This window comes from Lonchura striata, chromosome 5, assembly GCF_046129695.1.
Source record: "Lonchura striata isolate bLonStr1 chromosome 5, bLonStr1.mat, whole genome shotgun sequence".
NCBI lineage: Eukaryota > Metazoa > Chordata > Aves > Passeriformes > Estrildidae > Lonchura > Lonchura striata.
The window spans coordinates 18,000,488-18,025,375 of record NC_134607.1 but is presented as its reverse complement, the minus strand read 5'-3'; the positions used below and the strand labels follow the sequence as shown (position 1 = coordinate 18,025,375).

Sequence of the window (24,888 nt, the reverse complement as noted above, 5' to 3'; positions counted from 1 at the left end):
CAGGACAATACTCATCTCAATTTATGCAACTTCTTGATAATCATTAGAGGGAATATTCCATTTGCAACCAAAGCAAATATTTAGGTTTCTCCCATGTTCATACAAGAATGTGCACTACATTTTTTTAGTGAGCACTTTTCATCTCACACCCTTCCTGTGTCAAGAAGCAGACTGTTCACCTTTCATTTGTGCATTATTAGCAAGAATTTCCCACCCATCTTGAAGTATTCCAGACTGTAGGCTGCACTACTGCTGTTACTTGTATGTTGTTCCAGTACAGTTATTCAGGAGGGCCCCAGCTGAGCTTTCTGTTAGGGCTGGCTGTCACACAGTGACAGTGAATGCCAGTGATCTTGTACCTGTGGTGTCACCAAGTCTTCAGTTTCAGAGCCAGAAAGAGCATGATCAGCAGATGCTAGGGAAGTGTTTGAACCATGCAGCACCATTGATGAAGCAGCAGTCTTGCAAGGAGACAAAACAGAGATAAGGTTTTGAAAATATCAAAACGTAAATGTTTGGTTTCAGTAAAACTCACACCCTCATCATGTCCAAGTAAACCTCACAATAATTCAGGAACTGAAGAGTTTTGACCAGTCAGACTTTTAGGAATTCTTGTTTGTGATAAGGAAATATATTTGAAAGCAAAAGTCACAAGACATGCAAGCACAGTGACTGGATTTAAGGTTCATTTAACCACAACTACCAAAGCTCGAGATACAATCTTTGGTGTAAGGATCTCGAAGATGAAAACACACATTGTCTGGGAAAGAAACTAGCTGTTCCTTCTGCACACAACTAATGGCTATGACCTGAATCTAAAGGCAAAATATGCAACTATTTCAGCATGTCTTCAACATACTTCAAGAAACTTCAAGAAATTATTGCCGCTTTTCAACCAAAAGAGCAGTCAGCTTTGTCAGCATTTGAGTGATATTAGGCTTGCAAGCTACTACGCTGCATGAAACAGAACTACAGGCAAGAAAAACAACTCAAGTACAAGTCCATGCGGGTAAATAACCTCTACCTGCCTCTTCAGGGCATTCCTAACTTCAACTTACTTGAAGGGGCTGTTGAAGAAAATCACTCTGACTTGGCAGTTTCTGCTCTTTTGAAGCTGTAAAAATAGAACGCATTAAGCAACATGTACTTTTAAATTCAAACACTACATATAGTTTTGGTGTGCAGTTCTATTTTTTAAAACATTTGGTATGTGAAAATGCAAACTGTTTTTACCATGTGGACTGCAAATATTTAAACCTAGCATCAGCAAACTACAGCCAATTGAAAACTTCAAGCTTTTGATAAAAGAGAACAGGCATTCAATGACAAAAATATTTTTACCACAGAAAAGATATTCACTGACCAAATTAAGAAAAAAATCATGAACTGCGTAATTGAGTTCTAAAGCCCAAGATCTACCGGTTTTTTAGAATGGTCTGTTCTTTATATTTAAGCAAGCTGTCTTCACCAGGCCTACTGATCTACACCCCAAGCAAACCCTGTTAGTGCTTGCAAAATTGTACATACCATTTACACTTACGGTGTCACCTACCTACAGGACTACTTGCTGGAGTGACTGAAGGAGGTTGGGATGAACCAATGGCACTTGGTGAAGCTTTATCAAAATCCAGAATGGACTCCTTTCAAAAAAAAGATCACCATTGGGTAGAAAAAAATTAAACTTTAGATACAAATGAAACATTTTCACTTGACAGGCTGCTTTTTGCTAATTAGGCCTAAATTCATTCATTCAGTGCCAACACACATTGTCAGGACTGTTTTCCTTAACTCAGTAAGAACAGGAGCTTTGTGCTAGAACAGCAGAGAAAAACATACCTGCATGAAGTTGTAAGTCCCTTGTATCTGAGACATCAGATCCTGAAGTTTTTCCCTTCTCAATACTGGATCTTTTGGAAGAGTTGAAGTAGAGCAAAATTCTGCAGCTGGCTGATGTACAGGTTTAGGCACCTAACAAGGAGAAGTTACATTAAATCTAATAGTGGAAGCAAGATAAGCTGCCTTATCCAATATACTTCCAGAGTAACCTAGAGGTGTCAGGCACTGTGGGCCAAGGAATTCTGTGCTCTTACTGATATTTCCTGAATCATGTTTTCCACCTGATTAGAAGAAAAGAACCAAAACAGCTTCTTGTTGCTACAACTAGTTAAGCCACAGATTCCATAGAATGGTTTGGAAGACAGCTTGAAGATTATCTAGTTCCAACCCCCATGCCATGGGCAGGAACACCTTTCACTAGATAAATTCACTTCAGTTTATTGTAGTCAAATGTAAAGTAGTAAGTGGCCTGCATCTAGAGCAAAATCAGGGATTTTCATCTAAGGAAACTCACATTTCAGTGGAAGGCTAGAATAAACTTAAAAATCAAAGCTACATCATTCGAGGTTTACTTCTCTCAATAGAGCCTACACAAATAAGCACATATCTTTTATTAGGAGGGCATTCCCAGACACTCTGAAAAAGTTGCACCTAAGAGATATATTGCAAGTCTGTTCTCATCCTGAGTTACTAAGTGTTTCTACTAAAAAGCTAGATAATTTCAATGCACCACCTTCTGCAGAAGGTATTACATCTGAGTTTGGCATAAATACACCCATGCTTTCACACAAGAGCCTAACATGGACTTTTGCAGGGATTTATTACTCCTTGATTATTTCAGCTGGTTCCTTGAGAGTTCATCCCAACTGGTTCTCACTTCACTTTAAGAGAGGGAAATATGTTGTCAGGGAACAAGTCTAAGGTAACAGAAAAAAAAATCACAATAGTGAGCTCTTTAAATAACAGGGCTTCTGGCTGCTTAAAGACTGAGAATAACATTAGACTGTCTAGATGGTTTAACACATCTTTTGAAAGCAGCATGAAGAGGTAGGCTCATTAGAAGTATTTTAAATTTTTTGTGGTTCTCTAAAGTCTTACTCTTATGTTTGTTTATGCAGCTAGAGGGAGGCAAATCTGGAGACATTTAGTTATTTCAATTCATATGAGATGTGCAGGAACATGAAAGCCTTTATTTCCCTACAGAACAAACAGCTGTGTTTCTAACAGCAGGTTACAACTGCAATATATTGTACAGCAGTGTTGTTGAGCATTTGTGTAAAGTCATTGGAAAAATATACGGCAGAAGGGTATTTCTGCTATGATGACAATTGTCACATTAAATCCACCACAAACTGATGAAGTTCTCTTTGTTCACTTTCAGGACAAGCCTAAAAACTCTTGCATTTCCTTTCAACAGTTTTCTGAAACTAACCTCTGGCCTCTGCAGGAATTCCAATACCATGCACAGACAAGCTTTAGCACATGATTAACTCTGGAGGACTCAGTTTCTAGTATCTATGTGGTCCACATGATAGCTGCTCGATGAGCTGTGAGTAGTTTTGCTTTATTCTATAGTTAAAAGACTGCATCTTTGTACAGCTCTATCTTAATTAGACATGCTGCAGCAGAAGCACTATCTTGACCTACCAGTTAAATACAAGTTTATATTGCTACAGTTTTCAATAATGAACAGTAACTACAGCTTTAAAGGATATAAGCGTAGGATAAAGGATACAGTTGAATTAAATTCATCTCAGTGAGTTATAGATTAAGTTACTCACAACCTGGATCTTTTGTCCATCACTTTTAGTCCTCACTTACAAAAAGTCTTAATTTTACAGCACTCACTGTCAGTTATCCTCTTCCTCCTCCACTGCCATTTCTACTAAGACACAAGGACACAACCAGACTGGTTCTGTGTGTTTGAAAATGAGTAACAGAAGCTTTTCACCTTTAGGTGATCTAACTAGGTCAAGTCTGGCAGGGTCTAAAGCTCTTAAGGTAGTCCACTAGCTACATATGTAAGACTTGTACATTAAACACAAAAAACAAGTTTAAAAAGCCCCAAGAGCATGGAAGCAGAAAAGACTTGTCACTTTTACTTCCAAAAATTTTTAAACTCCTGCATGTTTGTACAATTTGTCAGAGCCCTTCTCTCCTTCCCCACCTTATACTCTATGCATTCTGTTGGTAGCATTCTTTACTTCAAGAAGTACAAGAATGCAGGGTTACATATGTGATATCAGGGCTTTAGTTGGGACTGAAACACTGAGACTTTCCATTCCATAGAAGTAATTTTCTAGTTCATATAGATATTAAAATACACCAGCCAGAAGAAGCTGCAGTGAAGTTACCTCATATTGATTTGCTGCTTTGCTGGAACCTAGGGGTTCAAAACTAAAATATTTAAGTGCAATATAAGATCATATACAGAAAGGTATCAAGAAATTAAAGTATTTCACTTTTTATGCTTTTTATAAAAAGAGATACTTTGAAGAGCAAGTACTTAATATTCTTAAGATGTTTTCTTTCTAGCCTACACATAGATGCTGTTTCTGGTAGTCATTAAAAACTAGCAGCAGATTCTGACCTATTAGTCTGGCTTAGATCAAAGCTGTACATGCTAAGATCACTTAACATTAATCTGAATGTTGCTTGAACCACTACAGTTGAACAGCACTGGTAAATTCAGTAAATTTTAGGTAAATTTGTCATAAGAAATGTTTCTGAAACCTAACTTCAAACTACTCATACATTCAGCAAAATCTATCTTGACTTGCCTCCAGAGAACTGACTGACCAAAAGTAGAGGTGAAACATCTAGAATTTTTTCTAGGACCAGTTAAGACAAATATACCAATGACCACTTTGGAATCTGGCTACTCAGAATCCCAATATAGCCTGTTAAAGCTGGATTTTTTTAGAGACTGAAGGTTTACTTACATACTAACATACCACTTAAACCATCTAATTTACTAGTGAAACTTCATTCTATGAGACAGGACTTGAATTCCTCTTTAGATTTGTTAGTTAAGGAGTACTAAATGAGGTGGGATGGTCATATCTAAGCTATAAACAGTGATGGCCATATAGATACACAATTAAAATCCACTTTCTACTCAGAGTAGCCTTCACAGTGGTATGAATTAAATGACATGCTGGATGACAGCACAAGCCAAACTGTTTTGCTTTCCCATACTAGGCCACAAATTCAGCTCTAACCAAGCTTGCTTGCTTGTCCACAGGCTGCACAAACATTTAAACAGAACAGCAGTCAAACAAGTTGCACATCAGCTCACTCTGCTGTCTTAGGCTCAGCATCTCAGGTATTCCACCTTACAGTACATTAAGTTAAACAAGTATATTTTAGTATCTCAAAACAGTTTGGTTTTTTTTAAGACCTCAGAGCTCTAATAGTTAGATTCAGCTCAGAGGGCAACAGCAGTGGCACAGGTCTTATCTGCCATGCCTACAGCCCTGCACAAAAGCATTTAAAATTTTTCTCAAACAGATCCAGCTACAGCACTGTCTTTCCTCTTTTTTACATAAGCAAGGGCAAGAGAAATTGTTATCTGAAAAGCTTAACATGACTATAATTGTTCTTTTTAGGCACCTCAAGTCAAAGATGTCTCTTAAAAAACTGGCTATGGAGACTATTTTGTTGACAGTACACTGTCTTCTACTCATTCAATATACTTGTGGTATTAGGATTTCTCAATAGCTAAGCGAAAATAAAGGCAGCTGACATTTTACTATGATCTTTGTAAATCCAAGTTTGAATACTTTAAAATATGCTCTGTTTACTTAGTTCAGCAATCCCCTTCAGTGACCTCACATTCCAGCATTTAGTTTAATTCTGTCAGTATATTGCACACCTGCACACTACTACAGAGATTCTGAAGCAGTTTGCAAGTTTCTCCAGATGACTGGAGACCCTCCTCTTTACTCACTGCAGCAGTTTTCTCAACCACTTAAGCCATCCATCTACCCATCCCATATGAAAATAAGAGGAAGCATTTTCTCATTAGGAACCATCTTGCACTGAGGTAATCTGACACCAGAAATTCCAAGGCACCTAACAAGTGCTTGAGACTATTCCAGTACTTCGTTTCAGTTACAGGAATACTGTGCATAGCTGGGTGCACAACACCTATTTGTGCTCAGAGTCACTTAGTGAGGCAACCAGGTATTCCACATGTACCACCACCACCAGTGGACACAAGATTCTACTCAGCTTGAGAATAAAGGTGGCTCAAGCTGAAACACCTTAATCCCATGCTGTTACCCAGTGCTGCATTGTTACATACTTTTTTAATCTCATATTCAACCTTCGGTTTGCGGTCCCGCCTCTAGGCACAAGAACATCATTTTTCAGTTTGCCAAGTTTACTGACAAGATACAAGCTTAAACATTTGCCATGAGTAAACATGGGATGTACTGGTTCCTGCCTTTTGCAGGAAGACAGTCATGGTGACAACACTGCGAACAGAGAACTGCTCAATTCCCCATATTTTCTTCCTAAAGTCTACCTTTAGATTAACATTTCTCTTAGTGGCCTAAGGCAGACACAGCAGAGCTGAGTTATCTCTTTTGACAGTGACCACTGTTGCTGCTACCCAAGCACAGGTGAGAAGGAATGTAATGTGATCAAAGGGCAACAGCCTGTTCAGCTGTAAACCATGCAATGGCTTCTCTTTTACATTTCTAACACTATGCTATTGTTAGACTCCCAGGACAGCAATATGGTTTATGCATTCATCTGGAAATACATATTTAAGCCCCTGTACAGTTTGTATTGCTTGATCTAGACATTAGATCTCTCTTGAATCAGCAGCTATTTTAATCAAAAGCCTAAAAAATACTGAAGTGTTATTTGCATGCAGCCACAAAGTATTTGATCCCTGGATGAGTCATACCTGCTTTGTACTGCTAACAGAGCCAATAGCTAGTTATGAACCAAGTTAATTCTTCTATCTTATGCACAAAGCAGTTATTCGAGGTTCAAACACAGCAATACTGTGCTGATGTAAAAAGCAAAGCAGACCATCTTGCTATTCAAATATAAACTTTAACCACCAGAACTTTTACCCCCAAGAAACACTGGAACAGGAGTCTATATATTGGCCTACAAAACACACCTTGGATACCTCTGCTGATAGGTGGCTTTATATACTAATGTCAAAAGCTTATGACAGATAATACTACATATGCCAACTCACTTCTTTGGGTTCCAAATCAAACTTCTTTGGGCCCATCTGTTCCTTTGGCCCCATACTGGCAGCTGCCCAGGACTTCGGAGGGTTCTGTAACTGCAGTGATGACACTTGCTGCTGCCTGTCAGCTTTTTCCCAAGCCTCTCGAGTCTCCTGCTTCTTTTGTTCTGGCTCCTCCCTAACATGTGCAGCCCAAGCCTTCACAGGCTCCTGCTTCTTTTGCTCTGGCTCTTCCCTAACAGGCACTTCCCATGTTTTCATAGTGTCTGGCTTCTTTTGTTCTGGTTGCTCCCTAGTTTGGGTTACCCAAGGTTTTGGAGACTCCTGCTTTTCTTCTGGTTCTTCCTTAACTTTGGTTACCCAAGGTTTTGAGGACTCCTGCTTTTTCTGTTCCTGCTCTTCCCTAACTTTTGCTACCCATGGCTTAGGTGATTCCTGTTTCTTCTGGTCCTGCTCTTCCCTGACCTTTGCTACCCAGGGTTTGGGAGACTCCTGCTCCTCTTGGACACGAGCCACCCATGCCTTTGGAGCTTCTGCCTTCTTCTGCTGTTCCTCCTCCACACAGCTCTCCCAGGGCTTTGCAGACTCACGCTTCTGTTCCTCCTCCTTAACACGAGCTTCCCAAGGCTTTGGAGTATCTGGTCTTTTTAGTTCTTGCTGTCTAACACGAGTTTCCCAAGGCTTTAAGGTCTCTTGTTTCTGCTTCTGTTCCTGCTCTTTAATATCAACAAGCATCTCCCAGGACTTTGGAGGTTCTTGTTTTCTAGTACACTCAGCTTCCCAAGATCTGGGATCTTCTGGCTTCTTCTTGACAGAGTATTCTGCTTCAGGCAAATAACGCCTGTTGAGAAACTATATAGACCAAAGAAACTTAATGGCTCCCAAGAACACATTTTGCTACTACAGTTCAGGTCAGTTAAATTAGGTCACCCAGCTACTGAAAATTGCTGACTAAAAGCAGAGCCTAGACAGTCTAAGCACTAGTCATAGAAACTATGTGGCCATGGCTTTATCCTACTACACTGCAGCCTAGCTTTGCTTGGCATGCCACAGAAACAGAGAACAGTGCTGAACAGCACAAGTAAAACCCAGCTGAGCGAATCTACTGCCCTTATCCTCAATGCTACCTCATGTTCCTAGGCAGTGACAATATCAAATTCAATTGTGATTTGTATAAAGGTAGCTCTCCTTCTAAGCACCTAAAAAGCTCTATTACTATATTAGCAGACATTCCGCTAAGCATCCCAAAATATTAGACCCAGTAACCAAGTATAATCTTCATTCTTAGTGGAGTTTTGATACTAAAATGTCACCAGGTCTGAGAGTTCAATGATGATGTCCTAAGTTTTTCTAAGTTACCACTTTGTCATGAACAGGAAGTAAATACATGAAGTGAAGAATGTACAAGGCTCACTGGCTGAGACACTTTCTGGCTGAACACCAGATGAGAATTAGGTAACAGTGTTACCAGTAAGTTAGAAAAACTTGTTCTAGAGTACACCCTCTAGTGGGATACCTGGGAAACAGGGATTCAGCATTTTAAGAACCAGTATTTCCACTTGGAAAAAGACACCCTTCCCCACTTTTTGAACCAGGTCTAATGACTTCTGTGCTACTGACAGTCAAAACTTAAGTTCAGGAGCCTGAAGAGCTGCTGAAACAGGCCTACACACCCCTGTGCACACAAGTCTGTCTTGGGTTTCCTTCTTTCCTGACAAATCAAAGACCAACATCATTCTCAATCCCACCAATATCAAGTCTACTGCAACAAGCTTAGCTTTTACAGACAGCTGTAGCAGATGTCTATTTTCTCTATCCCACAGTACACAAAAGATCAGTGTTCCCACTCTAAAGGCAGATGCTTTGTTTTATTTAGGAAAGTGTCAGAGCATTAAAGCACTATAACTGCTTCATGCAATCCTGCTCCATTTATCCCAAAACACAACACCAGATCCCATAAATTTGGCATTAAAAACAAAAATGCAACCAAGTCTTTAATGCTTCCTACATCAAGCAACCCTTAAATTGCTGTTCAGACTCCCTTTTAAGCTTAAAAAAGGGCTGCAGAGGAGCATTTATAAATGCATATCTGATAAATCACAATACTAAAGGCAAGCAATTAACAGTAGACTATCTTACCTCCTGTGGCTGTATTTCAGATTTCATAAGCTCCATAATGGATTCTAGAGAAAGGATGTTAATTTGTTTCAACTGATGAAATGCAGAAGGGCTGATCAAACAGTAGCAACTCTTTAAATCTATTTAAATAGTAGTAACAATTTGCTAAACCAGATATTCTGAAAGCTCAGCTTGCCATTCAACTTGTAGGCAAGCTTTTATTTTCTAAGTTTACAGCTGCAGAACTTTAGAGTTAAACAAAAAGCATTTTATAGTATTCATCATTTTGTTATCCTAATATGTAACTTTCCCTACACACCAGACAGTCCCCACATCCACTTGCTCAGAAGGCAAAAGCATTCTATTACTATGATTCAAATGTTTTTTCTACATTATTACCTAAAATAGGGCTGCAAGCCCTGCAGGTTCCACTTCAGTTACTACATTATAAGTAAGCTACAGCACAGCATTAGATTTAGCACTAAGATATGCAAAGTCAGTGCTCAGTTCAAGCCTTTCCCAACACCGATATAAAAATTGAACCCTGTAATATTCCACCTGGTTCTTTGGCAGACTCTCCTTTTGACAGATGTCTTGTTTTCTCGGGTTTTCTATTTACTTCTTCTTCCAGTTCTTTTACTGGCACAGTGGTGCAAGGAGTCGGGATACTTTCAAAGTAGCGAGATTCTAGAAGTTTGGACAACAGGTCCTTCATGTGTTTATCTAAAAAGTAGAAGTCCATAAAGTTAAATACCAAAATCTGAAATTAAGGGGCATTCAGATTACAGATTAAGACTTGTTCCTTCCTCCCTTTATATGAACTGAAGTTTCTCCAAGTTCACACAATTTACCAAGCTATAGCAATAAAATGTTTTAGTAAAGGAAATTATTTACTAGACTGCTTAATTTAATGGAGTTGAAAATATCTTTGCAATCCCAGGGCAAGACTGCAGCTTGTGTTTAAATGCCCACAAGGTAAACACAGAACCACTGGTCTCCCATATGCTTAGAAAGGGCTTTGTTAACCATGTATAAGCTAATCAGTTTTGATATTAAAATCACATGAGACTGCAACAGAGGTAAAGTCACAATGGAACTCCTCTACAAGACCCTCTTGCTGGTGACAGGATAGTGTCTCAGAAAAGTTAAGAACTGTAAAAACAAGCAGGGGAAATGCAAGGGACTGATCCCAGAATTAACTTATTCCTCCAAAGCTGGAAAAAATTCAGAGCTGACATGGTTGAACAAAAGCTTAACTGTACTCTGAGAAGCACTGTCCAGTTTGCTCCTCTGTGCAAACAAGAGAGCAGCTTAGAGAGTAAGACCTCAGAAATAACAGTGATTCTAGAAATTGTTTCAGAGGAGCTGGAAACATGGCAGTCTTGAGAACAGGAAGAGCTTTCAGTGAAAGATTGCTCCTACCAGTGACAGCCACACAAACAAGAATTGTAGCTAGAATTTAATATGGCTATAAAAAACTGCCTTCCAAGGCAATGAATGCTAATAAAACAATCTAACAGCTTTATCCGAATCTAGCTTGCACACAAATGGATGCAAGTCTGACATTAAAGGGATAAAGATACTGATAAACAATCTATTCATGTCAACAAATACAAGGCTGAGGTTACCAGCCTGTAGCAATCCCAGCTTGCAGTTTGTCCAGAATTGCATGGGAAGATTTAACACCAAGTTGTCAGTTCAGTTACCCATATGTAGAAGTTAAACAGGGCACACTAATGCTGTTCTAACAGTTTCAGCATTGTTGTCACTAGCAAATGAAAGATTCCCCCCACACAGCTGCTACAAGACTGATGTGAACACAACAAGCAAGGGCTGTTCACAACAGAAAGACACTACAACTCAATTAAGGGAGTTCCCTCATAAGCAAGTTGTAAATATGAACACAGTGTGTATGTTGGCTTACAACCAGGGATTTTGGAACTGTGCCACAAGTGAAAGAAGATCTGTAGAGTCCCCACAGATTTTGGTATGCTTGAAAAGTAAGGACACTTCCATTACATCAAAGAAAGACTGCACTGTGCATGAGAGATCTCAGCAAGTTCCACTAATGACTACCCATCCCTACTGTGATGTCCTGCACTGTAGGGATACAATAGGTACGAGTCTTGAATTCCTACAAAGAAAGACTCTTCAATTCTGTGGCACCTTCAACCTAGAGCCACTGAAGCTTTGTAATACATCAGGGTACTCAACTAAGCATTTCATGGCTGGGAACTGTTCCAAGCTTAACCCATTTGCACATAACTATACAAAAAGCTTCCCACTGTTCTCTAAGGTATTCATGCATCAGGTTTTCAATTGTTACCATCAGTATTCCTCAATAATACACTAGTACTCTGAAGAGCAAGTCTTGACTGGAAAATGAAAGCATGTGGAATTGATTGACCTGTACTTAACTGAACTAGGAACAGCCATTCATCCTTGGATAATCGAGATACACACATCACTTAAAAGTGTTTAATTTGTAGCCTTCCATGTGTATTCACTGTTTTTAAGATGTTAAAGATCAAAAATTAGTGTGCTTCTTAAAGTTATATCTCTAGATGAGACACTCACATGTTGTTCCAACCACAGGTTTCTCACTTCCTTCTAGAAGGTCCCAGAAGTAGAGAGATGATTGCTCCATCTGGTCTCCAACACTAAAACAAATTACAGTTTTACCAGGTAGAATCATAGCCAAGATCAAGTGCTGCACTATCCCAATACCTCTCATTTTACAACATTCACTGATGTCCAGCCTTCCAAACGAAGGCTGCATACATGGAGTGAATAGTAAGCCCTGAAATCACTGGAAGCAATTCAGCTGTCTGTCTGTACAAGACTTAACCTAGCAAACCTAACTTCTTTTGTCAGTCACTATAGAGATCCTAAGCACTGCCCCACATGGCTGAATTTCATTACAAGCCAGGGCAAACAGGCCAACAACTGCTGGTTAATCAGCTGGTCACATTTACTGGATGAACTTGTACAGGTGCAACCAACAATAGCTGCCATTCTCACTAACTAGCAGCTCCTGGGAAACTTCACTGTAGGTCCAAGATTCACCTCCTTCAGAGGACATTCAGAATTTTCAATCCACTTCAGTGAAACAGTATCCCAAAGGAAAGGATTATTACTTCTTGCAGAAGTAATACCAGAAGAGTAAACTAGAAACAAAGTTACATCATTGGGATGAGACACTCCTGTTGCGCAGGTTTTTATAAGCAGCTGTTCTCGGGAAGCAGTTAACTCAAGAACAAAGACTAGGCAAGTCTGATGTATGACAAGTGACTAGAATTTTGAGGTACTTAAAGAATTAGTCCATAGTCAAACATGACTCAAAGTGTCTCAACTTACCAGTTAATAACTACTTATTCCATATTCAATTCTTGCTGCACTACCCTACCAGACAGGCTGTCACACTAAGCATGAGCCAGCACAGCACCAGAGCAGTGGCAAATGGGCACTGATACTGACATTACCTCTGTAGACAACCTGGTAACATGCACATTTAGTGGTATCAAAAATGCAGAGGTATCAAAAACTTCAGGCAATTTTTTAAAACCACTTTGAAGCTAACAGCAAGAGCACCTCAGGAGCACCATCTTACATTCCTCTGGAATAAAGAGGTACATCTGAATCATCAATGTAGGTGGAATACAGAAAGGGTTCTGATTTTACTGCACTTTTTAAATTTCACAAACAGTGAGGCCTCAGACAAGCAGTGCATCCCCAGCCTCCCTGCTAAGGAGTGCATGGAACTATGTCTCCTCAATCCCACAGAGAGACAGTGGCAAAGTCTGTCTGTAGCCTGCGCCTGAGACTGTAATTACTGCAACTTCCCTCTAATGCTCTGAGTGAGGTAAATCTTTACATTCCTAATCTCAGACAAAAGCAAGTGCACTGAAGAGAATTTTAATTAATGTTCCGAAACATGGTATTTAAAGACACAGCAGGGTCAAACAGAGGACATTTGCCACAACAAATGAAGCATACCAATTAGACAAAACCCCCTGAACTTACCTCAAGTTCTCATTTCTTTCTGGACATATCAGTTTTGCAAATCTTATGAGGTAGTCTAGTTCTATAGAAGGCAAGTATATTGCACCATTCACACCACCTTTGAAATCTTTCTGAACATGCTCTTGAGTGAAGTTCTGCAGCACATACTGGACTTGAAGTATTGTACGCAGCTTCTTCTTCTCTGCTTCAAGCTTCAATAGACTCTCTCTCCGCTGAGCCTTCTTCTGTGCTTTCAGCAGCTATTTTAATGCAAAATTCAATGATTAAACATGATTTAGTGTGTTTAATCCTGTTTAGTAACAAGATTCTAAGACAAAACATTGAGATCTAGTATTGATTATTCTACTGTGAGGAAACCAATTATTAATTTTGGTTAGGTAACAGAAACTCTTAATTCTTCAGATATCCAGAATCTTTTAAGCTTTTGAATAGCCCAGCTTAAAGGATACAGCAGAATCCCAGAATTATTTCTGTTGGCAGAAGACTAAAACACTGCTAAAAAACAACATGAGTTACAGAACACATACAGAATATGTATTCAAGTTTCTCATCAGGCACTAATAGAACTACCCAGCAGAAGCTATCCAAGTAACTACAGAACTTAAAATGCCTCAATAGGTGTCATAATCTATGAAAATTTTGTTCCCTACAACACAGTGCAAAGGATGCAAAGATGGGCCCTAGTGTTCCAGTAATGGCTACTGGCTGTAGAATCCATACCAGCAGAAGCAGGGCCAAGTTAAAAACAAGGTGGTTAGCTTTTAAATACAGCATAAGTTCAAGAACAAACATGAACTGGTAGAATGTTGGATTACTAAAAACACCTGCACAAAGATACACTGGGTCACAAGTCCTTCAGCATTGTGTAAAAATAATGCCAGAGCAGTGACTAATCATGCTTAGTTTCCCTACCACTAGCTTGGATCAAATCTATAAGTGTAAAATTTGCTTGAACCAAGAGACCAGTTTGTCCAAAGATAAAACGTTTGCATAAAAATAACAGAGTGCCTTAAATCCTGAAAAAGACTAAATAAAGCATTAAATCAGTGACTTGCCACAATTAAAGACAACTACAGCTGATTAAGTAGCAAACTCCACAAGCTTCAGTTAAATTTTACTGAGGGATGTACTTCTCATTGAAGTCAAAGTGACTTAATACCAGCACCTTCCCTCACCAGAAGCATTAAAAAAATCAATTTGGAAGGGATCTTGGGACAGTGACTAGCCCAGCCTCCAGAAAGGCTACAGTGAATCAAGACCAGATTGCTTGGAGCTTTGTGCAGTCAAGTGTTGAAGAAATCCAAGGACAGATTTTACAACTTCCCCATGCAGCCTGCTTCTAATGTTTAATCACCCAGTGAGTGACCATTTCCTCCTACCTGGCTGGCAACTACTTCAAGTAATGATCACTGCTTCTCCTACCACATCTCTTGGCAAAAATTCCAGCTCCACCCTTTCAGTATTTGCTGTCTGAAGGATACTAGTGCAAGCCTTCACTTCACCAGGCCCAACAAGCCCCATTGTTCCAGGCTCTCCTCACACATCTCATTTTCCAAGCCCCAGCCATTCAGGGGCCCATCACTGGAGCCACTGAAGCTTCTTTAGCCTTTGCCTACCACATATGAGAAACAGACAACTGGTTAACAAGTATCAAATAATCAGTTGTCCTGAATCAGCTGCCTTCCAGCCTATGCCTGGGCTTCACTACTGCAAAGATACAAGACAGGAGCTTCTAGCAAGGGGTGTACTGGAATAGAAGGGTAGCCATTAAAATAGTAGCACAAAGTTTTGCAGTTACCTCCTGTCCATATAGAGAAAAATAGTTATACTTACATCTTGGCTAAGTCCTGAAAAAGTCTTCTGAAGCTCCTTGGCAAATTCCAGATTGTGCACTACTTCATCATATTTCTCTACTGCCTCCTACAAAGGAATAGATAAAAAAATGTATTTTTCATACCCAAGACTACTGATTGCAACTCTATTGCCTTGTACTTAAGCTCTCATTATGAAGTTTTCATTTAGCGTGCTCTTTTCTGAAACTGTAGCTTTTTTAAGATACTGTGTCTGTGGCTGGTACTTTAATTGCAAATATCATTCACTCATAACTGTCTGAGATGCAGTTCAAAACCAGCTCATACGACCAGACAGATACCCTACAGGTTTGCCTATATAGATCTTGGCAATCAGAGGAAAACAGCTATTTAAAATCAGGCTGATCTGAAAGCCTGGAAGGAATACAGGAGAATTTCAGCACAGATCTTCTATCCTCATGCTTAACTGAATGCCTTCAAAGAAAACTTGTACAAACTTTAGACATATGCAAGGCAAGTCATACTTCCAGAAAAAAAGTCTCTCCAATTTAGTTTCCACAAAAGAAACCATGTTCCTGTCTTCACTAATGGCTTTAACCAGTATTTTACTAGTAGTCTTCAAAAATACTATGCAGTAGATCATTAATTGCATTTTGATATCCCCATTTTTAATGGGTCAGTTAATTTCTCTAAGTTCCCTTGACAGCAAAAATGCTGTAGTCCAGACATGCTGTCCATATTTTCACACCAAAAGGTATGAAGTAACAAGTTTAATTCCAGTTGCTTACATGTGCTTTACACCCCATTTGGTTTATGCTCCTGACATGGTATCACAGGTTGTTCTAGAACAGACTCATCAATCTAATATAAAGCTCTTTCACAGCAGTGTTAGTGTTTCATCAGTGCAGTGTCAAAAGCTTAATCTACTGTCCCAATAAGATTTGGGACATCTGCAAATTCCATATGTGTTCCTAAGCAACTGGGAAAAAGTTATATGTTCATTTGCTCAGTTACTTTTATTCCCTTATTTATGATATACTAGACACTACCTGGACTAAATGCAACTCAACACAAAGTGCAAGCTCACACCTGGTTTACCAAGCAGCTTTGAAGTACTATTTAGCAATTCACTTAGCACTCATGAGAATGACTTTTAAGAATACAATACCCACACATTTGAGGAAGACCCACAATTAACACCAACAATTTACTAATCAGGTTACAGTAATTGTGCTTCTAACAACACAAATTGCAGAGTAAAACTCTCCACCTGAAAACATCAAGAACAGCTACCACTGCTCCCATGACAAGCTGTGCCTCAGCCCACAGGAAAGCAACAGCTTTCTTCGATCACACCTGTTATTAACATTCATTAAAAGCATGTTGGAAGAACAGTACCAAGGAAAATCTGCTCAGCTTGCAAAACAGCACAATAAGCTGCTGGAAGCTCCTCATTTTTGAAACAAGTATTTCCTAATGTAAGGCTAGCACACACATTAGGTCTGGCAGGCATGCACCATAAATAATTACAGCTTAATCCAAATTGCTTGCAAAATAAGTCCATCATCAGACATGCACTTCTGTGTGTCAGAAAATTAAAGCTATAGATGTCATCAAGTTGTATTAGAGCACCACTATATAGTTTCTTTAGGTGTTAAGATCTGTTAAGCTCTACTCCAGCTTCAATTTGTATATGCACCACAAATTTGCATCTGAAAGTTACAAATGTAGTACTTCTGTATCTTAACCGCTGAAGCAGGGAACTTCACAAGATTATTAATTAAACATTGACAGGATATGTGCTTCTACAATAGTCACCTGAACCGTCTGACTACCACTTGTCAGTTCACCATGAAGACTGAATCTAATGCTTCATTTTAATAGTCTAAGAGAACTCCAGAGACTGGGATAAAGATACTAAAACTTTAAAAGTGAAACCCAGCTAGGAATACTAAAATCCAGTAACCAGGTTAATGTCATTTTCCAAACACTGTCACCTAACAGCTTTTCACAGTCCAGGGCATATACCAAAGCAATCAATACAGTCAAGGCTATTCCAACTTACAGAACATTGTTCAATAGTCTCACTATTCATGGCAGCAAACAGATTGTGAAGAACACCAATGATCTAAATACAAGTTTCTCACCTGATTGAAGACTGAGTTGAGAGGAACTGAAAGGTCTTCAACCTACTCCAAACCATCACATTTAATTAATTTACTTTTGCACTTGATATGGCAAGAGACCACATCAGATTTTGCAGTTAAGTACTAAGTGACAATTTACTCCAACACATTTACTCTACTTCTAAGAAGGTACCATTTTCCCCTCTTATCCCATTAATGTCTAATTCTTTTACAAATGATTCACAGCAAGAAAATAGAATTTGTGTTCTCAGATTGCTGCATTGTGATAAAGCTAGCAATTAGTGACATTTTTCCAGCTGGTTCATTAGCAGGATCAGCACTACCACTGAAATGTCAGTACCCCTCATCACTCTTTAAAATGTGCCCACTACATTTTAAAAATGTAACTCCTAGATTAGTAGAGTAACAAACTCTTTGGATTATGTGACACTCCTACTCAGCTCTGCTAAAATTTTCATGTTATAGAGATTTGGTTTCAGATCTAAAATCCATTAGAGACCAAGACAAAAAAGAGCCAGCACTGTCAGTCATATTAACAGCTACTTGTAACCAACAGCATTGTGTAGACAACAGGCAACTTCAAGTAAGAGTTGCTAATGAAGAAATCATGAGGATTAATTAGCCTCCTCAAATTTTGAGGCTTGGGTTCTAACACTGCACTGCCTTATAGATCAGCTGTACACAGATTTCTCATTAAGAAACACAGGTGCAGAAGCAATGAAGCTGAAAGTCTACAGAGCAAAGATAAACAGGGCTCTTCTATTCCTTCAGGGAACACTGAAAGTTAAAACAGGCAATAGAGCTTATGGGCTAAACATTCAGCCTGATTACCAATAATCTGTTTATTTGGTTTTGTGACAAATACCTTTACAAGCCTGTAGTCACTGCTTCTATAAAAACACCTTCTTCTCCTTCAGCAACCCCTCCTTCCTGCCAGGTCAGAAGGTTTTGAGGCCTTCCTGCATAAAAAACAAGCTTACCAATTGATCTTGATTGAGGGCTTCCCCCTTCTTCAGACGATCTTTGTAGTCTTCTAGTTTAAGCTGCAGAAAATTCGAAGTAAACATTATACAGAAATCAATACAAAAATTAAGCAAGGGGTATGAGTGAAATACTGTAACATAGAATAGAAAACCTCCTACTTCCTCTTGTTTCTGGAGAAAGGGAAGTTTTGCTATGCCTTTGATTTGGGAATTTCAGTCTGCAGGACTGTCTACTTCCTCTCCCTACCACTGATCTTTCAGTCCTTACTTACTACTTTTGTTTCATTTAAGAACTATTAATGCATTGATACAAGATCTTTAAGTAGCTTCAAATACATCCAGTGTTCTTATTTAAGGTAGACTTGTTTAGCTTTTCCAAGTCAACATTGGAATTTAGTTATATTACCCTTGAACAATCCTGGTTATGTATTTGAAAAATTTGGCTTTAATTACATCAAAAATTTATAGCCCTGTTCACTAAGAAAGGGGACAAGTGTATTCAGGGAGAAAATAAGACTTTCAATATACCAAAGCAGTCTAAATGCTGATGTAAACAACACAAAACTAAACTATTTGGTATTGCAAACTTCTTTAGGGAAACAGAAGGTGATTTCACTGCCATGAAGTACAATACTATTCAATTTGTGTATCTAGAGCTTCACTGACACAGTACCTATAGGAGCATAAGATTAGGAATACTGTCTACTCATTTTACTAAGTCACAGTTTTATTTGCTGATGAGGCCATATTGTCATTCATGTGAAAATCAAAGGTATCATAGAAATTCACAACAAGAAGCTTCCTTGGACAGAATCAGAACACAACACGAAGTTGCTTAATCACACAGACATGCTTGTCTGATGTTATTCAAAATTACAGCATGATGCATGACGTGAGACAGCAGTAATACTGCATCTCCTGCAGGAGGATCAAGTCCCCTAAGCACATGGCCAGATATCTGATCTACTCTCTCTCCTTGCACTAAGACATAACTAAAAGCTTTTCAGACATTTAGAGTAGCACAACATACTCATGCAATTGCTTTACTTGTAATCCTGATCCAACACTGAAAGGAACAGCACCTTTACATCTTTTATCCTACAGAAAATAACATTCTCTCAACTCAAAACCAAGCACACAGCCTTCAGTCAACTGTCAATCAGCTGAAAAGCCTCTGAATGCAGAAGTCTGACTGCATTGTAGCCACAGCTACAATGTTTTAGGTATATAATTACCTCAGTTATTATTCTTACTAACACTGTTCTGTTCCCTCAGCCTCAGAAAAGCAGAGATCCAAACAAGAGATCAAGTTTTAGAAGATTGCTGTATAAAAGTTTCCTACTCACTAACATTTGCCTGCATTTAAAATATGTAATTCAAGTATTTATGCAAAATAAAGGGCAATACATATTTAATATAATCTGACATTTCCACTGTCAGAGGAAGCACTTGTTCTAACTTCTGATTTTACAAACAATTTACATCTAAATTAATATCAGATGCATATAATTGATGAAAGATTTCTGCAAGACTATAATCACATTTCAATCAGATGCAACTATGTTCTGAATTGATTTGGTCAAGAGAAGCATCTTTGGTTTTGATCAACATATATTTGCTCTCTATATACACAAATAACCTTATTCCAGCTGCTAAAAATAATGGAAATAACATGAAATATCATTTAAAAGGCAATGAGCTTTACTATCGCCACCTTAAATAGATGCCACGGGCAAGAAAACCAAGTTACCTTCTTTTTCTCGATGTTCCTGATCTTGTGTTTGAGGCAGATGAGCCCGTTGTCGATGTAGATCTCATACGCCTGGGAAGGAGAGGCCGCCGTGCTCAGCGCGGACTGCAGGGGGCTGGCGGGAGCCGGGCTCTCCCCAGCCGCGGTCACCTGCTGCTTGGCCGCCTTCATCCTCTTCCCCTCCCCTTCCTCCGACCGGCCTGAAGGTGACGATGGACGATGGAAAGGGGCTTGGGAAAGCTGCACCATTGAAATGGATGGAGCTGCAAAGAAACTCTTATTTAGCTCTCTCACACCCCGTTCCCCCTTTTCAAGTTAGGTCTTTTCTTGTCACATCACACATTCAGAATATTTAGCCACAAAACTGAGCCTCGGGAAGGACCGACCACAATCTTCCACGCTTCTCCCCCCAGCTTTCAAAATATCTGTAGCAAGAATTTCAAAGCAAGGCAAACTTTATATTGTTCGCAGCCTCCCCACACATCCAGACACCAAAAATCCTTTACATAGGCAGAATTAGACAGCACAGCAGATGATTCCAGAAACTCAATATAGTGACCATATAAAACCAGGCAGGTTTCCTGCACACATCACCCACAGGGGAAAAAACTGCAAGCAAGCAATTGCAAATCACACCACCAGCCTGGCATCCAGGCTGCAGCCTGAATGAAAATTTAGAAGGGCCATGCCTGAAGGTATAGCCGCTCTTCTCAGTCCCCTTAAATCGGTTTTACCCTTTCATGACCTCCGCAGCAATCCAACCGAGAACTAAAAACAACTCAATTAAAAAAAAAAAAAAAAAAACCACACACACAGAAGGAAAAATAAGGAAAAAAAACCCAACAAAAACAAAACAAAAAAAAACACCTTTGCTAAAGCAAACAGCATCATTCTTCGTGAGGAACTGGTCCCTGCCTACACCCATCTGAAAAACGTGCCTGTGCCACGACAAGAAACCGGCTTCCATTGGAGAGGCCGTAACCTTGAGCAGGGAGTTTCTGCAAGAGATGCTCGGCCACCCTCATCTTCAACTACTTACGGACACCTGCTCCTGGAAAGCAATGACACCACAATTCTGCCTGCCCGCCGCCGGGGAGGCCGCACCGCATCATCCCAGCGAGCAACCAGGGCAAACCCTGCCTTTCCCCGGGACAGCCTCGGCCGCCGGGGGAGCCGGGGCGAGCCCTCCATCGCGTCCTTGCCAGGGATGGGCAGGGAGCTCCTCCCGGGGGGAGAAGGGCACGGCCGCCGCGGCGCGCCGGGCGGCGGAGGAGCGGGGAAGGGAGGTGCGGCGGAGGAGCGGGGAAGGGAGGTGCGGCGGAGGAGCGGGGAAGGGAGGTGCGGCGGAGGAGCGGGGAAGGGAGGTGCGGCGGAGGAGCGGGGAAGGGAGGTGCGGCGGAGGAGCGGGGAAGGGAGGTGCGGCGGAGGAGCGGGGAAGGGAGGTGCGGCGGCTCCTTCCTGCCGGGATTCGCCTCCTCCGCCGGCCGCGGGGCCCGCGCTCCGCCGCTCCCGCTCGCTCCCGCCTCCCCGCTCACCTCGCTGCCCGCACACGCTCAGGCCCGCCCCGCCGCCCGCCCCTCGCCTCATATAGCGGCGGGGGCGGGGCGGCCCGGCGCCGGTCACCGCCCGCCTCCCAATGGCCGGCGCCGCCTCACCGGGCGCCGGGCCTGCGGGGCGGGGCCGCGGGGCGGCTCCCGTGAAGGTCGGGGCGTCCGCCCGGCCGCTCTGCGGGATGCGCTGGGCTCCCCGGGGAGCGGCGCGGCAAGCCCTGGGGTGGGAGCTGCAGGGGCCTGAGCGACGGGGCACGGAGCGTGCGGGGACAGCGGCCCTGTGCGCGGCCCGGCGGGGAGGGAGGTCAGGTGTGACGCTCCGCCGTGTGCCGTCCATGAGGGCGAGGTCTGGCGCAGAGCCGCGACCCGCTGTCGCATGGCGTGTGTCACAGCAGCCTCTCACCGCGGGCAGCGCTCCCCGAGCAGCCCCACGGCAGCTCTCCATCCTCCCAGCGCAAGGGCTCCCCTCGGCCTCTCGCTGGTCGCAGCCGCTGTTCAGTCACACCCTGTGGCTGGTGCGACCCTCAGACGGGAAAAGTGTTGGAGTGTGCCTGTAAACCAGCTGAAGGGCTCCTCTGGGCCCGCACGAAGTCCTGGAGGAGACCTGCAGGACTGTGGGTCACCTTATGAAGCAAAGGAAGTGGATGTCGTGTAACAGTCACAGAATCAATTAGACTGGAGTCCGGCCTATGACTGAAGTCTACACTAGAGCAAGGCGCTGGTCCCTCCTTAAACGCCTTCAGGGACATTGACTCCACCACCTCCCTGGGCAGCCCATTCCAATATCTGATCAACCCTTCTGTGAAGAAATTCTTCCTAATGTCCAACCTAAACCTTCTCTGGTGCAGTTTAGGACTATCCTCTCATCCTATCCCTTCTTACTGTGAAAAAGAGCCCAACTCCCCATGTGGCTACAGCCTCCTTTCAGGTGGTTGTAGAAAATGATGCGGTCTCCCCTGTTTCTCCGTTTCTTCAGGCTGAACACCCCCAGGTCCCTCAGCCGCTCTCCACAGGACAATCCAATGCCGCCCAACCCCATGTAAACTCTTGGTAACTGGTAAAAGCACTTGAAGTTAATTGAATACACACAACATAAAGTATTCACAAACAAACTTCTGTTAACCGCTAGCAATCAATGCTATGGAAGGTATGGAAGGCTGGAAGACTGGGGAAAACAGACCTTTCAAAAGTCAGAGGATTAAGCTGTATATATGTTTTCTGAGTTTCTGGTTTTGTGGCCACTACCACAAAGAATAAATAAGCTATATAGCAAAGTTCATAGCATAACTGAAAGTAATGAAAATAGAGACATTTTGAATGAGAGAAAAGTGAGTTAGTGAGGAAGGATTGCAAATACAGCTTTTACAGAACACAAGAAATATTTATGTAGTACAATGGATGAATGAGAGAACAGAGGTTATACATAAGGTCATACATAAGAAAGATTGTTTTTTAAAATAAAACAAGCAAATGATACATAATTCAAACAATAAGGAGAATTCACTGAGTATCACAGAATCAGACTGTTGTATGCAACCACCTGTAGCATCCACAATTTTGCCACTTCTCAATGTGTCAAATTCTTTAATTGCATGTCCTAAAAGTCTACATTTTTTAAAGCCCTGGCTCCTAGAATGAGGTTGTTTTTTGAGACAGTTTTGATTACTGAAAATAAATGCAAATTAATAAGATGCAGCTTATTAATTTGTGTCTAGGATCAGCAGTGTGCTCTGAGAGTCCTTGCAGTAGGTTTCTGTGGGGTTTTTTCTAAAGCTAATACAGATGGGCTAGATCCTTGAAAAGTAATTATAAAATGAAAGATCAGTTAATACGTTTGTTAATAATAAGTCATAATTAGTGTTCATACACATGGGACTGTTGTGTAAGTCATAGTTACTACTGACAAACTGCTTTATAGTGCACTTTTACAATTATTAGTATTCAAGAGGAAAAATCAAAAGGAAAATTCATACAAGCCAAATCCATATTTAAAATCAAAGACTATTTTAATTTCATTTTTAAAAAATATAGAGTAGCTAATTGAGACTAATGATATATACATTTATAATATATCTGTGTTCTCTAGAGTCCTAAAGAATGTACTGATGTGGTGAGGTCAAGCCCAGTGAAGTTAGGAAATGCCAGGATTAAGTACAGCCTAAATTAAATAGTTTAACGCCATTTTGCAGATCCATTGTGAGATCATCTCTAAGTAGGTGATCATAGGTTATGATAGTCTAGCCATGCAACAGTCATAGCCATGGGGATCTGTGCCTTTTACTCTAGGATCAGAAGGGGAATACACTCTACTGACTGAAGACAATTGTTCTGTTCTTTTTTGTCATGTTTGACTGATTCTGCTAATCCCCTCCCACTGGGACTGCCCTGATTTTTCCCAGTCCCAGATGCTTATCCTGCTCTCATTTTTCTCAGATTCCACTTTCCACTCCTGAACCCCAGGCTCAATCTTTCTGAGTGCAAGTTGTCCAAGTCACAGTCTCTTTGAGAAGGAGGCTCTCCTTTGCACACAATTCCAACCCTTTACCCAACCATTTCCAGTTTTCCCCACCTGACTCTTTATCCAAGCCCTAAACCCCTTCCTAATCCCAGTGGCATTCAACATCAGCTGTGTCCCTCCAGCCCACAGCCAGCTGTGGTGAGCACTGAGACCAGGTTCCCATTTTCATTCCCTGACATCCTTTCTGTTACTGCTTTGTGAAACTCCAGGAAGTCGATGTGTAGCATAAGATCAGCTGCTTGTTAACTTAAGGAGAGAAACACAGACTGAAGATGTTGCAAAGATTATCCACCAATAGACTAGAGAAACCTGCTTCAGTCACAGAACATATTTCAGACAGGAAGGCTGAGGAATTCTGGACCTGACATGAGATGAATACATTAGGTCTCACAAAGAGAAATGGTAGTCAGAATTACACCCAATTTAATGGAAGAACCTGGAGGAAACATGTTGCTACAAGGCTGTTTTATGCTGCAAGGAGTTTTTTCCACATATAAACCCCGTGGCTGCCTGTCTGCTGTTCAGAACTCAGAGCCAAGAGGTCTGGAGAAAGTTTGTTCCACTCACTGTCCACCATTGCCTTACACAAGCTTCTGCACCTCACAGTGATTTCTAACTTTGGAAATGCTTCTTAAACATACACTTCTCCCTTTACACTCCAGCTCCTTGTCGCCTGTGTTTTTGTCACAGGATCCTGATTTCAGTTTCCTTGTATAGAAACTTTTCCTCTTTTCTTGCCTCCATGCTCAATCCTGCCGAGCACACTGGTTCATGTTCCTGCTCTTTGCATGCAACCGGTGCCAGGCATTTCCATTCCATTTCCTTTCCAATTCCCAGCCAGTTTCAGTTGCCTGGCTCACTTCTCACCTCACCAGAATTCTAGATTCTATTGATTCCTTTCCATTCCTCTTACTTTGCTTTTCTTTTTTTTTTTCACTCA

At 41.1% G+C, this 24,888-nt stretch overlaps 1 protein-coding gene across 1 annotated transcript in view; it reads right to left on the bottom strand.

Annotated features, from left to right (window-relative positions):
• CAPRIN2 (caprin family member 2) overlaps positions 1-21,466 on the bottom strand; it is a 32,698-nt gene extending 11,232 nt beyond the window's left edge. The window contains exons 1-13 of the mRNA XM_021539990.3: positions 21,416-21,466; positions 19,881-20,143; positions 18,128-18,190; positions 15,023-15,109; positions 13,190-13,428; positions 11,744-11,826; positions 9,725-9,889; positions 9,188-9,231; positions 7,055-7,900; positions 1,837-1,968; positions 1,553-1,640; positions 1,059-1,114; positions 360-461 (exon numbers count right to left, since the gene is read on the bottom strand). Of these exons, the coding sequence (XP_021395665.1) occupies positions 360-461; positions 1,059-1,114; positions 1,553-1,640; positions 1,837-1,968; positions 7,055-7,900; positions 9,188-9,231; positions 9,725-9,889; positions 11,744-11,826; positions 13,190-13,428; positions 15,023-15,109; positions 18,128-18,190; positions 19,881-20,129 (2,154 nt within the window). The 5' untranslated portion in view covers positions 20,130-20,143; positions 21,416-21,466. The remainder of the gene's footprint in view (positions 1-359; positions 462-1,058; positions 1,115-1,552; positions 1,641-1,836; positions 1,969-7,054; positions 7,901-9,187; positions 9,232-9,724; positions 9,890-11,743; positions 11,827-13,189; positions 13,429-15,022; positions 15,110-18,127; positions 18,191-19,880; positions 20,144-21,415) is intronic.
• Between the last annotated feature and the right edge of the window lie 3,422 nt (positions 21,467-24,888).